Source organism: Protopterus annectens, chromosome 7.part0 (assembly GCF_019279795.1).
Source record: "Protopterus annectens isolate FY-2018-M chromosome 7.part0, PAN1.0, whole genome shotgun sequence".
Lineage (NCBI taxonomy): Eukaryota > Metazoa > Chordata > Ceratodontiformes > Protopteridae > Protopterus > Protopterus annectens.
Window position 1 is genome coordinate 844,450,580 of NC_056739.1, and position 16,138 is coordinate 844,466,717.

The following is a 16,138-nucleotide window of genomic DNA, read 5'->3' on the forward strand; positions in this document are numbered from 1 at the left end:
GGAGAGATTTTTTTTTTAATTCTAGGGGAGAAGAATCCTACATGTGAGAATATATGAATTTGTAAGGTAAACAACTCCGTAGGGCATTAATTCTTCTTCCTCTGCTGCCAAAATGTAGCAACTTGCCTATTACCATAAAAGTAACACTGGGAATTACTAGCATTAAAAAAAATAATTTTACCCCTTAAGGAAAGAGAGCTGGCACTAGTCCCTCAATGACCAGGAACGAGTCTCTATACTTCTTCACTGCTGTGTACAACTGCAAGTATCCATTGAATAAAAGTAACATGCATGAGAAGGAAGTACTGAGCAGGTTAAAACTTACTTTACATATGTTTATGGCTTAAGACAACATGGTATAAATGAAAAGGTCACTGATGGTAACAATGTTTTACTGTAACATAATTCTTACCTGGCCCCAAACAAGCTCCCCAAATCCAAGAAATACACACCACAACCAGTGTTCAATTGTGAGTGGGGCACAGCTAAATGGCTTCCCTCCAAACTGCACAATAACAATCTGGAAAGAAAAAGGACCAGAAGGTATCATTAGTATTAACTAGCAGCACATAGAAAGTTTACATTTAAAATTACAGGAGATTTGTAATTGTCAAAGGTTTTGTGGTGATCTGTGAAATACAGCTGCAGGCAATTGCCAACAGACAAAAACGAATGTTGCTAAATTGATTATTCCATGCCATAAGATGAGATGACTCAATGCCATAAACTGTCAATACAATACATTGTTTTATTCTTTATTAACTGGTTATTTAATCCCAAGCCAAAAATGTAAATTTATTTCATCTACTTTAGGTGTTTACAGATTTCCTCTCAAAATATTATGATTGTCCCTACTTTCGCTTTCACATACAAACATAAATTAGATCATAAATAGGAAGTACTAAGTGAAGGGTGGAGTGAAGTAAACCACAACCCCTCATCTTTAATATAATTTTTATCATGCAATGGAGTTATACACCATTAAAAGTGAGAGTTATTGGAAGAATCATAGTGAATACATTTCTTGCACTTTCAATAGTACCAGAATAATCTATCATACTGACTAACCATATCAACAATAAAACAGAAAGAAAAGCATTTTGTGTAAGGGTCTTATTCTCTGTCTCCCCATGTGCAGTCTTAAACCACCTAGACTCTTTTGCCTAAACTGTAACACTGGTTGGCTAGTTTTATCCTGTGACTTCTTTTATGTAGGCAAAACAGAGAGATCCTTACAGCACAGGATATTGGAGCACTTATATGATAGAGGCTCATAGTATCATAGGATCATAGCAGGTTTCTAGGCTAACGGTTCCAGTGCCCTTTCAAGCCTAGCCAAGTTCAACCCCTGTTCCCAAAGGTGTCTGGTTCGAGGAGACACTAAAATTAGCACCTAATGCCCCTGTCCAAGAGGAACACAGGTGGAACACCCAGGGTGAATTTCCAGTTACCCATCCAATCTTCCAAATGGCACTTAAATAGGGCTAACGAGGGGCTTTGTTTAACATGAATAGGAAGCTTGTTCCAAAGGTGGGACAACCTCTGTGAGGCAAATCTGTCTCTCCAGCAAGTTCTGCTGATGTCACATACCAGGTTAAGGTCCTTAGAGTGAGTGACCTGTGTGCAATTTGACTTGTGAATGTGCAGCATTTCCATTAAAGCGGAGTCAGAGATTGCTCTATATGAAAGGCGCAGTCTGTATGACACAGAGTAAAGTGAGAATGATTTTAGTCTGTCTGCAATATAAAAAAGAAGGGATCAAAAATGTATGCTCAGTAAACATGCTGAGAAATATTCTGGGTTTAAAAAGATTCTGTTTTTTTTTTACAATTGAAAAAGTAGGCTGAGCCAGTACTGGGAGGTGGGAGCTGTGAGACACACTTAAGTACAGGGAAACTTCACTGGTAATTCTATTTGAATTTCACCAGCTCCACTGGATTAAATAACAATGTTTCAATTTTGTCTGGACTAAAATTAAGAACAGCCAAACTGAGATAAATTAGTTTACTATATTTTTAACATTTTAATAGTTTTTAGCATTTTTGCAATTGCACACACACACACACACACACACACACACACACTCACACACACACACACACACACACACACACACACAAATACATTTATTAATATGCAACACTATGCCTTTAATTTATTCCTAATTTTTTTATAATGTGACCATCTTCTGATCACATGACTATTATGGGTGCTACCTATTCCAGTATAAAAATGCATGTTAGCTTTTATGCCACTCATTTATGGTGAAGTCCCAACTGGATGCCAAAAAGCACTCTCTTTTGGAATTAAAGTTTTTTTTGCTTCCTGCATTTGATATGAACTGGCTTTTCTTCTTCTCCTTTTTCTTTATTTTAAGACAGTTTCTAGTGGATTTACATAGCTTTTGTTCTTATAACTTCACAAAGGCCACACAAACTATTCTGTATTTCTCATTCGAGCAGTTACTTCTGAAAAGCAGTTGCATTACCTTACCTGTTATGGTTCTGCTAAGTCTCTTAACCCACATGAACGTGTCTATTTACTGCTTGGGAATACAGATGTGGCTTTATAGTTGAGTTTCAAAGCAATACATTCCATTAGATTTTGTGGCACTAACTTGAGTATTAATAAATGCAACAATATATTTTTACATAGTAACTCCAATGTCATTGAGATTTAAGAATGGTAGAGTTAATTGTGCAAATATGTTTGAATAAACAGTGACTTTAAGCCTCATCTCAATGAAAGTGAACTGTAAGAAACTCAAAAACAACAGACAGAGCCTTGTGGCAAGTGAAGTTTCAGAAGACCCAGAGATCATGTTTGGGAAGCGTTCTATATAAACTAAATCGCTAGTATACATATTTTGCCAAAGATATGGGTCTCTTTCTTTAAATCATATTGTACCCAGTGCTTTATTCATCAATAACATATAATGATGCCATGCTTCAGCCTATATAGCCTCATGTTTTTAATAGAATTTTTATCATGCAATGGAATTACACGCCATTAAAAGTGAGAGTTATCGGAAGAACCGTAGTGAATGAATTTCTTGCACTTTCAATACACATTAGCTAAAAAACAGAGATTAAAATGAAGTACCTGAATAACCTACCATACTGACTAATAATGTCAAACAAAAAACAGCAAGAACAGGATTTCAAGTAGGGGGTACTCTTCTGTGCTCCCCAAGTGGAGGCTTAAACCACCTACAGTCATTTACCTGTACATGACTGTAAAACTTAAAATTCCTTTCAAAACTGAAGGCACAAGTAAATAGTCACAGTTTGAGAAAGTCACCACTATGGCAAAATTAGGCTCACAATACACATTTATATGTTTTAACCACAGCTTTTATTTGGCTTCTTACTGAAAGTGTGAGATCCATAATTCTGATTCGCGCAACTGCAAAAATACAATGCAAACTATGCAGGAATGCAATAAATGAGAATCCTTGCTCTAACACCATTAAACCATTTTGCAAGTCTGACATGGGTGGGGTGCACCCCCATCCCTCTACTTACATATACAAATACCAAAAGCTGTTCTACTTTGGACAAAGGAGAATACACTAAGGTCATGCAAAATCAACCTTACTGTAAATTCCCATTTTTCACATTTATTTTTGCTGTTCCAAGGATCACCAATTTTGGTTCTTGGTGTTTCAAATGCAACTCATTCTGACTGCACTACTTTTGAATAAGTTCCTTGTTGAAAAGCTCTCTTACAAGAATCTGCACGCAACTGCACAAAAAACATGTGCTGAATACCAAAATGAAGCTGTAAAAATGGACAAGAAAGTCTTTCTAGAATATAAGGAACAAACAAGTACTTTTCAGCTGGTCTCATGTGGCTCCTAAGCCCCAGAGCTCAGTTATACGTGAGCAAATAAAAGAAACACTTTTTTGACCAGAATGGTGTAAAACTCTTTCTTGCTCTGCATAGACTTAATTTTGCCATGAAGAGTGAATAGCAGACTCAGAGGAAGGGGAAGCTATTCTTCAAAATTGTTATACTAATACTTTAAATAAACCTGTCAGCATGACCCTCATTGTACATTTACATTCAGTGTAAAAGGCAGAAGAAACACATTCCAGCACCAATCATACTGAATAATGTATGTTATTTGTAAGTAACTAGTCTCATCTCTGCAAAATATTTAGAAATGTCAGAAATTGTTGCAGATTATGGCACACAGTGAGAACTTACTAAACCAGGAATTTGTTCACAGTTTCTGCAGTGGCATTACATATTCAAGTGTTTCTGTCACAGAGTGCTACTTGTGTAGCAGTGCAGTGATATAGATGGGGCACCCCCATTTGTAACAGAGGCTACCCCAGGTTTGTAAGGTAGACAGTATACAGGAGGGTCAGCCCAGATGTGGATAGGGGGATGTGAATGACTGAAAACAAGCTCTTATTTCTCTGGTGGTGGACATGGGACTGTGTTCTCCTTGGCTGCCCCCTGCTGGAAGCCAGAAGGATAACCTGAAGCATGTCATAGGTTCGCCACCTATTCCGTATTTTTTCAAACTATCCAGAAATCAGAATAATTCTCCGGAAGTCTGTAAAGCACTGTACAAACTCTGGTATTCTGTTTAGAAGTATGGATGGAAAGCCAGAGCTTGTTCAAAAGCAACCTCTGTCTTTTTTTTTTCCTCAAAAAGCATTGCTAAAACGATGTTGTGTAGTCCGAGGCAATCTACAACAAAGAAAAAAAAAGTAACGCAATGTAGATTGGGCAGATAAAAATGGACTAATGTGGATGTTCTACCCTAATGACGTATGTATTTGTCATAAAATGGGCATGGATGTGGGTGGAGATGGTTTGGGCCTGGACAGATTCATGGGTAGAGCAGGGGGCGTGGCTTCTGTCCAGTTTTCGTCATCGCAAGAGGTGGCAACCCTAGTATGTAACCCTTTGAAAGTTGCTACACAGAGAGATATCTACAGTAAGGCAAAGTTGTCACTGTGGCAAATTGTCACTGAATGACACAGATTACCCAGGATTAACTTGTGTTTGGTTTCTGAAGGATCAAGCACAAGAGGATGGGAGTTAGGGACTGATGCAAGCCCACCCATTCTGAAAAGAGGAAGCCTGTCTTGGTCTGTTGCAATGTCACCACCTGCTGGTTGAATTTGAGTTCTGCAAGTAGTATATGATAGTAGCCATTTTCATTTGAGAACAAAATTATGCATGCACACAGGGAAAGCATGGAATCTTTTACTTCAGTAAATGCACACATCTGCCTCAAGAGGTGGATTTAAGGTCAAAAATGGAAAAATACCCTAGCAGTTGTTTGGAAGATAGCAGGTGACTGGGTCTTACCCTTAAGGGAACAAATGCGTGCAATCCATGGAAGGAGGAGGGGAACACAGTGAACAGGTATGGGGGAATAAAGAAGTAGCACACAAAAAAAGATCTGTAGGGACCCACATACTCAATAGCAATTGTGTGTGCCTTCCTACAATGGAAGGAAAAAAAGCATGAGGCATTAAACAAATCCAAATCTGTCAATATTATAGATTATAGCCAGAATTCTATTAATGATGGTGTAGAAAGTTTTAGCTCTCTACTACCCCCTCATCAATACATTTTTTGATTTAGTAAAGAGTTTAATTATCTAAAATCTATGTACTTTGCAAATAAAATGCCAAAATATAAAAAAGAGCAGATTCAAAAACAACAGTAACCATACTAGTGCAAAAATAATGAATAAATTAGAAACCAAAGTCCCCACTCAGTGCATTACCAATAAGTGACGTATTGGGAGTGCTACACTTTGTCTACCATAAGTAGTGTTACAGTACAGCACGCATGCGTATGAACGGTAAGTCTGTTGGCTGCTCACTTTCCAAAAAGTTGAGTGCAGCCCAGGATACTCTTAAATCATTAAATGGGCTTCTGGATCAGTCAGTATCAGCTCATGAAGCTAAGATCTACAACTGCAGTATGTTGTATCTTTCAGCTTTTCCCGGTTAGGGGTCGCCACAATGGAACTCTGGTCCGCTAATGATTGGCAGTAGATTTTTACGTGCCAAGTTGACAGCTCTGACGCACAACCTTCAACAAAGGTGCACCCATTCACGCATGTCTCCGCACAGAAGACGCTTTAGCTGAGAATCGAACAGGACAACATCTTACTGTGAGGCGACAATGCCACCACAGCACCACCACCGCAGTACAACTGCAGTATGAATCTTAATAAAATGCATGCAAAGCTCAGCTAGTCTCAGAAATTCTGGAAATTAAAATGGAACTGGATTATCCAAAAAAAGTAGATCTACATATGTAATGTACTGGGGAACAATGTAGGGTGAATGTGATTAACTGTCTTTGAGGATCTGATTATGTGTTATAAGTAAACTGTACTATACTAAATAATATGGGTCACACAGCACCGGCTTCTAAACCTGTAGGACCTGCTGCAAATATTCGCTGTTACTTAATTTGTTGATCACTAGGTAGATTTTTATAAATGGTCTTAATGATTAAAAATTACATTAGATTGTGCCAGTTAGGTCTTTCACATTTGAAAATGAGAGAAATTTCTTGGACTTAGTCAACTTTGTGTATTAAAGGGAATAATATCTTGATGATGTATTCTACCCTTTTGAGAATAATGTTGTTTAGCTGAGTGCAGATTTATGGGTCCCTCAATGGTCCAAAGAGATTTGGATGCAGAAAAGGTGATCAAATAAGTGGTAGTTGTAGAAACGACACAGCTTTCCACTGAAATCGATAGTAGTGAAATAAATTAATAAACAAGGTTCTTTGCTAGTCAGCTGTCCCCCTTAACATAATTTGTCTATGCTGTGATCTTCAATGCATCACCATCAGCAGCACGTGAAAGTACACTGTCAGGACAGGTGGTCTGCAAACTGTTGGGGCTATCTATACTTTGGGCTTCAGTACAGAGACTCATCAGTTGGTAAAAGGATAGAGTTTTAACTTGTGTTCTGTGAACTAGAGGAACAATGCTGTCCAGCTGGGACCATGATCTCCCAGAGTTTTTGTGGACTTAGCCTATTATCTGTGAACTTTCCTGTAGTGGTGTGTCTAGCCTCTGTGAAGCTCATGAAATGCAACAGCTTTGGAGTTGGAATGATAGCTTTCTGTATGCATCCCCTGGGTTCACAACTAATTATATCCAACTAGTTTTGACAGGGAGATTGATTTTGTTATGCCTAATACTATTGCTTCTTTTTGCTTGGGGTTCTTTGCATATTTGATAGCCTGTGCATTCATGATCTTCTAGCAGAGAAGAAGGACACAAAACTGAGTATCTGAGCTTTGGAGGTTTGTGACACATAGTGAATGATACCATTCAGTATTCAAGCACTAATAGTTTTACATGATTTGAATTTTCAGCTAGGATGGACGGTAGCCATGTTAGGCTACAAGTTTTTACTCAAGTAGGTCAAATTCATACATTAAACTTAAGAATTAATTAATTCCAGAAGCCTAGAGCATATTTTAACTAAATATTTTCTTTTTGACATGAAAATTTAGTCCATGAAAAAAGGGCACACCACTGGGGGGGGGGGGGCATGAAAACCTCTACATAAGTTGGGCTGTTAATGATCTGGTTGGACATAGGTTCATAGGTAGGTACTAGGCTATCTGCCTGAAGGAATTCATAAGCCTAGCTGGAATGTGTTGGCTTTTGCCACCCCCTTAGATTAGTTCCCTGTGCCTCTGTCCAGCAGAGTCATTGAAGTGATCCCTGGCGTAAACTTTCTGTTTCCCATCCACTCGTCAAGGTTTCTCTTGAAGGGGGTTAGCAAGGAGCTCTGCCTAATGTAGATTGGAATCTTGTTCCAGAGCATGGGAAGTCTCTGGGACAGGAATCTGTCCCTCCAGCACGTCCTATTTATTGTTTGTAGTGGGGTTTAGATCCCTGGAGCATGTGGCTCAAGGGGATATGGTTTTCTTTAGGTGGAGCATGTCCATCAATTCTGGGTTGGACATGGCCTTGTATGTCAGGCAGAGATCACCTCTGAGTAGGCGGTATGCAGCCGAGTACAGCTGGAGTTTCTTCAGTCGAGCTGCATAGGGCATCTGCTTGAGGCCAGTGATCCTCTTGGTGAGGTACTTTTGTGGTCTTTCATGTTGTTGCAGGTGTCTTGTAAGGTGCATCCCAAATGGGGCATTGTACTCTATGATGGGTCTGATGTGTGATGCATAGAGGGGCCCAATGACCTCTTTCGATCTGGATGCAAACCCTTTTGTGATTAGGTGGGCCACATAGAAGGATTTTCTAACCACTTTGGCAATGTGATTATCAAAGGAGAGGTTGCTATCTACTTGGGTCCCCAGATCCCTTATTACGTCTTCCATATTTAGGGGGCTACCACCTATATGGTAGGTTGTGGGTACTTTGTGTTTTCCAATGGGGAAGGCTATGCACTTTTTGGCATGTAGCTTGAGGCCATGGTTTTAACATCAGGTATCTGTCTCAGTGAGACCCTTTTGGAGGATGTCTGTGTCAGCCAGAGAGTCAATTATAGCCCCTAGTTTGCAGTCATATGTGAACCTGGTGAGCCATAGTCCTCCTGTGCTTGCCTGTACCTCTGAGAAGAATATGCTGAACAGGAGGGGTTCTAGGACCGAGCCCTGGGGAATGCCACTTGTAACTGGTTTAGAGTCAGACCTAGCTCCCGCAACTCTTACCATGTGGGTTCTGTCCGTGAGCCATTTGGCAACCCATCTTGTGATGTAGGGGTTTATGTTCAAGCTGGAGAGCTTGTCTATAATACCTGAGTGGGGAATGGTGTTGAAGGCCTTTGCAAGGTCTAGGTAGGCTGTGTGGACCACCTTTCCCTCGTCTTTACCCTTGGTAATTGTCTCAAAGAAGTCCACCAGGTTTAGGAGGCATGATCTGCCCTTAACAAAGCCAAACTGGGTAGGGTCCAGTGTTTGGAGGTTTCCAATGTCTCTGTTAATGAGATCCATGATGATGATGTGCTCCATAGCTTTGCAGACCAAGCTAGTCAGGCTTATAGGGCGATAGTTCCTGGGGTCCATTGTGGCTCCACCTTTGTGGAGTGGAATAACCGTTGCTGTGCGCCACTGTGTGGGCACATAACCTGTGGAGAGGCTGAGTTTAAACAGTGTGTTTAAGTGAGGGGTTAGTTAATCTTTGAGCTCGTGTAGGACGCAGCCTGGGACACTGTCCGGAACCATTGATGCTGTGTTTTTGGCTTTGGAGAGAGCTGTTTTAACCAGAGTGTCTGTGATTTCAGGGGCACTACATTCTTCTGGTATAGTTATGGGCCCTTTTGGGGGTGAGAGGGGGGTGAAGTTCGCACTGAACCCATCTGCCAGGATGTTGGCTATATCGGTTGGTTCAGTGTATTTTGTGCCATTCTGCACTATCTCCGAGCAGATCTGAGAATTGCCACTTAGATTCTTGAAGTTTATTTATAACAAGAAGCCAAACCATTTTCCCATTCACCTGCATTTATGGTGCTGTTTTTTAGGTGAAATATAAATAATATGAAAAGGAGATAGAATGGGAAGATTTTGTTAGTTATATTAATAAATGTCATCCTGACATAAGCAACACAGAATTAGATGAATTCATTACTAACTTGCATAGGAAGAAAATGGACAGAAGTACTTTGTTGTTTAAGATAATTGGCCATCCCAAACATGTTACACAGATTATATCTAGGTCACAAATTCTTAAAGTAAATCAAATCTGTTGCGTAGAAGATTTGTCAAAAAGGTGTCTAGGGTAAATGAAGGCAAGATTTATTGACAGAGGTTACCAGTGTGCTGATTCAGATAAAAAGCAGAACATGTCATTTCTAAAGAAATGACAGACTTAATAGAAGGACAGCTGAAGCAAGTGGAAAGGACAGGAGACCAAAGATACAATACAGGAAAGTGTGTAACCACCTTTATTTGAAGCACACGCATTAATGAGTGACTGTATCACAAAGTATAAACATATTTCACATTTCAATGAAAAATTGAAACAAACTGGGGAGGGGGAGAGAAATTTTGTTTAGATATATGAATGAACAAAGGGATGTTGTTTCGTTAAAATAATATACCAACAATGCATAAAAAACTAAGCCAACATGGAAATGGAGAAAGGATATATTTGTAAAAGGGACGACTGCAAGTAGGAGTAGAAAAATAGGCAAACGTGGGCTGGAATTTATTGCATAAAATTGGCAAAAGAACCAAGGTATTGGGATGAAATACCTACAGAGGGAAAGGTAATAGAGAGGGATGAGGCCAAAAAGAAGTTTGGACTGCAGGTTAGAGATTGCCTTCCCAAACAGAGATTGATACTGAAGTATAGACAAAGATAAAGGTATAGGGGAGTCCTAAGTGAAAGACCTGCTCTGTTACAGTTTTTAGCTGAGTCTAGAACAGAAGTTGTGGTTAAAAAAAGTATAATTAACAAAGCATATAAAATATCACACAATAACTATAAGAATCAATCAGAGGAGGTTAGAAAAAATTGGGAAGGGAGGATAGAAAAGCAATTTCCAACAGAACAATGGGAAGATATATGTATACAGGACAGTCAGCCCATAAGTAGAGAGGGGGATAAGAATGACTGAAAACAAGCTCTTATTTCTATGACAGTGGACATGGGATTGTGCTCTGCTTAGCTACCCCTTATGGAGGCCAGAAGGCTAACCTGAAAAATGCAAGTCCAGAAGGATTAGAATTTTTGCCCTGAAAGTGTTTACATAGGTATTGTTATACCCCAAGCAGACTTCAAATAATTTTTTTCTCATGTAGATAGCAAATGTTGGAGGTGTGATGTGGGATGAAAAAGGTAACTGGGAACATGTCATCTGGGAGTGTAATGAGTCAGCAAATTTTAAAAAAATAGCTACAGACTACTATGTTGAAAATATTAGAGAAGCAAATGGCTGTAACTAAGGAAGTGATTCTTTTGAGCTGGGATGCAGGATCTGAACTGCCTAGACACAGTAATGCCATATTAAGTTTAATTCTTTTGGCTGTCAAAAAATGAATTACTAGAAAATGAAAACAGAAATCTGAATGAACTATATTTGAAGCACTGAATATTGTAAAAGAGATAAAAGAATGAGAAGGGGGATCTTTAAAAGACGGAAAGAGCAAAATACAGAGAAATAAATGAAATAATACACGCAGAATAATGTTCAGGAGGAGGACGATTGAGGTTTAAGGGAGGGCAGAAATTGATCAATTTATGTAATGTTGGACAGAATGACCGTTGCTACAAAGAAAGAAAATGCATGTATTGTATAGTGTATGCAAATGGAAAAATGTTAATATGTTTTGCTTCCTTTTCTTTTAATAGATGTGTGCCTATGTCTTAAGTGATGATTTAACAAAGGTGTTTAAAAAATAACACATAAAAATTTAGTACTGGGAGGTTTTTCTTGCATACTGTACTTTGTATGGGAATACATTAAACAAATGAAGTCATTCACGATCAGTAACATATGACAAAAATGTCATCATTTTTAAGGTGGAAAATGTAATATATTTAGCTGTATGTATACGTGTTCCCTATTATGTAAGAAAACACTAACCGTTAAAGAAACAAATTACTGAATATCTAATGAGAGTATGGTGAAAACATTAAACTAATGCAGTTATAGAAATTTTGATGCATGAAACTTGAATCTACTTTTTTTCTTTCTTTGGGACAAACAGATTGTTTGCTGTTACGAGAGAAGGAAGAGAAGGGGCTTTAGATAACAAACTTATACCTAAAGTTTACAAAACCTGGTTTCGTAGCTTTCATCTATCCCTTATTTTGCAGAATATACATTATTTAACTCATATTTTGCTTCATATTTTTGTCCTGTCTCTATAAAAGCAATCTGGTAAATCACTGAAGATTACATTCAGTTTCATACTTTATTCTTTAGAATATATGTTAGTTCAAAACTTGCTATACTATTAACTTTTTTTAATTAATTACAATGATGTTGATTGTTGAGCAAAGAAGCTGAGAGGTCCGGCTGGTATGAGACTATGGACTATGGAGTTAAAAACGATTCCAAGAAATTAAGTTTAAGTATCCATCTCCGTGGGGGGTACTACAGACACTTGAGTCAGAAGCAGTGAATAAATAATGTACTGAAGTCGGGAACTCAACTGTCTTGTAACTCAGGAAGGCTGCTGCTCATGCTCAGACTTGAATATCATTTCAGACAAGCAGCCATAGAGAGGGAACAGGAAGGGAATTTTAGGTTTAGGATGTGGGAAGGTGGGTTTAGGTTTAGAGAGCAAGAGAAGAGTCTTAGGTTTAGGCAGTGGGAGGGGAGTTTTAAGTTTAGGGAGAAGGAAGTGGGTTTTAAATTTAGGTGTAGGAAGGGGTTTTAGATTTAGAAAGTGGAAGGGAATTTTAGGCTTAGGGGGCAAGCAAAGACTTTAGGGTTAAGGAGGGGGAGTGGTGATTTGGGGTAATGGAGTGAGAACTTAGGTTAAGAACTGAATGGGAATTTTAGGGTTAGAGTTTTGGTTAGAGTAGGGCTTTACAGCTATACAGGATCAGGTGTGGGCAGGACTATGTACAAGTGGGAGATTAGGCCAGTTAGAGTTCAGTCACTTGCTTTTTTGAGCAGGTGGCAGGGAACAGGTGTGTTGTAAGCTACTAGCACAGTAATACCTGTAGTAGACCTTGTCCCCATCTACTTCCAGTTAAGTGTGCATTTCCTGTGAGAGATGCATTTATATAGCCAAATGGGATGCAAAGCTGTCTCCAGCCAAGATAGTGCTAGACAGTCAAGAGGAGAAGGTTAACACCTGCACTACACCTCAAGCAACACATAGCCCTTCAAAACCCACACCATCAACAGCCAAACAAAGCAACACTAAACTCACATATGCGGAGGTCCTTAACCTTAACCTGCCCAAGCAAAAAGAACCTTTAAAGCTGAAACACAAACAAACACCAGTCACAACCAAAGTGACGCATAGCTCACAACACCAGTGTGCCACCCAACAACAGCCCCTAAGGAAAGACAATGTACCCAACACTTTAGTCATAGGTGACTCTATAGTCAGGCACACTGATATCTCACTCACCAGGCTGAACAAGGAGCAAATTATGGTCAGCTGCCTGTCGGGTGCCAGGATCCGCCACATAATGCATGCACTCAAGTCACTCCACAACAACTACAGATATGACTCTGTCATTGTCCATGTTGGAGTGAATGACTTGAGACGTACCTCCCTGGACTACATGAAAAGAGACATGGAAAAGCTCTTGGATCATGTGGCCCAGGCAGGTATGACCCTCGCCCTGAGTAACATCCTGCCTTCGCCCAGAATGATACCACAGTATAAGGACAAAATGACGGACTTCAACAATTGGCTAAGCTTCTGGTGTCATTCAAAGGGGATCCAGTATCTGTCTGCCTGGGACGACATGATCAACAAACCACGATGCTTTGCCAGAGATGGCCTCACCTGTCAACCCTGGGATTCAGGTTACTGGCTAAAGATCTTGCCACCCCTATAGTGCCTTTTTTAGGCAAGGTTCAAAGGACAAAACCACCACCATAACAGATACAAGCATGCAAAATCTGAAGGCAATGATACTCAATGCTAGAAGTCTAAACCTCAAAGTGCACCCTCTCGAGGCACTCCTAAAAATGGAGAACATTGATATCTGTGCAGTAACTGAGACCTGGTTCAAGACTCCAGAGAGCACCCCTGCAATACCAGGCTACAACTCTTACCACACTTTTTGGCCACCAAACCAAGACCAAAACACTAAATGTGGAGGAGTGTCCATATTCACCAAGGATATTCACACCTCCAGGCTAGTTGCCCAACACAATGCATCTGAAATTCTCCAGGTGCAGCTAACACTAGATAAGACTGCAATCCAAACTGTAGCTTGCTACAGATCCCCCACCATGCCCTAAGATTCTCCCTACACCTTTCTAAACATACTGGAAAATATTAAGATACAAAAAAAACACCCTAATACTGGGTGATTTCAACTACCCTGCCATTAACTGGGAAAACTACTTGGGTACCAACACCTTTTTCCAACGGTTCTTGGAATTCATAAATTCCAATGCCCTTGATCAACTAATCCATTGTCCCACCAGGGGCTCCAATATCCTAGACCTGGTCATTATCAACATGGGAGATAGATGCTCCACACCAGTGGTCACCCCCTCATTATTCAGGTCTGACCATAAGCTAATCACCCTTGACATCCACATCGCACCCCTACCCCCCAGTAAGAAACCTCCATAAAAAATCTTCTCCAAAGTCAACTTCATGCTACTCAAGTCAGAAGTGACAAACTTCATGACACCCATGCAGATGGGAGCTGAGAGTTCGACTGCTGAATCCTACACTAAGGCAGTGTATGAGCACATCCACTCGTGCATGAATCGTGCCATCCCAAATAGAACCAAGACGCTCTCCCCCAAAAAGGGAAGCCAATCTGGTGGTCCCCTGCCATAAACAAACTATACTACAGAATGAAGAAACTGTTGCAGAAAAGAGGAAAATCCCAGGATGCAAAAAACTCCCTTAGATCCCTCATAAAATCCTCAAAAGCTAGTTATGAAAATAAAATTGCCAAAGATTCCAAAGACAACCACAAGGCATTCTATAGTTATGTCAAGAATCTAAATGGCAATGCTCAGATCTGCTCTGAGCTACAACAGAATGGCATTAAATATACTGATCCCAAAGATATTACCAATATCCTGGCAGATCGATTTAGTGCCAACTTCACCCCGCTCTCACCCCCTAAAGGGCCCATCTCAATATCAAAAGATTGCCGAATTCTGGTAATCATGGCCACACAGGTAGAAACCACACTCTCCAAAGCTACAGCATCCATGGGACCAGATGACATCCTGGGCTGTGTCTACATGAATTACAAAATTAACTGGCACCTCACCTAAGTATCATGTTTAATCATAGCCTCACATCAGACTTTGTGCCCACTGAGCGGTGCACAGCTACAGTTATCCCACTCCACAAGGGGGGATCTACCTTGGATCCCGGTAACTACCATCCCATCAGTCTGACAAGCCTGATCTGCAAGGGCATGGAACGTACTATCATGGAACTTATAAACAAAGACATTGGCAACAATCAAACACTGGACCCCACCCAGTTTGGGCGTGTGAAGGGCCGATCTTGTCTCTTGAACCTGATTGACATCTTCAAATCAGTCTCCAGAGCTGTGGACGAGGGTAAGGCAGTCCACACAGCCTATCTGGACCTCGCCAATGCCTTCGACACCATCCCCCACTCTGGAATCATAGATAAACTTACTAAGCTGGGCATAAATCCCTATATCACTCGATGGGTTGCCAACTAGCTTACTGAGAGAACCCAAACTGTAAAAGTAGCCAATGCCAAATCCAGCTCCAGACAAGTGACAAGTGAAGTACCTCAGGGTTCAGTCCTGGGACCGCTCTTATTTGGCATCTACTTCTCTGAAGTACAGGGCAACATTAAGGGACTCTGGCTAACAAAGTTCGCGATGACGGCAAACTGAGAGCTATTACTGAATCCCCAGATGATGTGGATATTCTACAAAAAGGCCTTACAGAAACAGATGCTTGGTGCCAGAGCCATGGGCTCAAGCTTAATGCCAAGAAATGTATAGTTATCCCCTTTGGGAAAAACCATGTACCTATGAATTACCACACAGGTGGCAGTACACTAAACACCAAAAGTTTAATGAGAGAATTGGGGACACAGGTGGACAGTGGTCTCACCTTTGATAACCACATCGCCACAACAGTCAGGAAACCCTTCTATGTGGCACACCTCATCCCTAAGGGCTTTTCATCCAGAAAAAAGGAGGTCATTGTCCCACTGTACTCATCCCTCATTAGACCCATTATAGAGTACAATGCCCCATTTGGTATGTACCTCACAAGATGTCTACAACAGCTGGAAAGGCTACAGAAATACCTCACTAAAAGAATCACAGACCTAAAGCAGATGCCCTATGCTGACCGTCTAAAAAAACTCCAGCTACACTCTGTGGTATATTGTCTATTCAGAGGTGATCTCTGCTTAATATACAAAGCCATGTTAAACCCTGAGCTGTTGGACATGCTCCACTTAAAGAAATCCCAATCCCTCAGAGCCACACGCTCCAGGGATATAAACCTTGTCATCACAA

At 40.3% G+C, this 16,138-nt stretch overlaps 1 protein-coding gene across 13 annotated transcripts in view; it reads right to left on the reverse strand.

The window, feature by feature from the left end:
- The window catches only part of LOC122806731 (plasma membrane calcium-transporting ATPase 2), a 2,851,771-nt gene that overhangs the window by 82,250 nt on the left and 2,753,383 nt on the right, over positions 1-16,138 (reverse strand). For all 13 annotated transcript variants that reach the window (XM_044077397.1, XM_044077394.1, XM_044077391.1 and 10 more), the window contains one exon: positions 413-520. In XM_044077397.1, the coding sequence (XP_043933332.1) occupies positions 413-520 (108 nt within the window). The remainder of the gene's footprint in view (positions 1-412; positions 521-16,138) is intronic.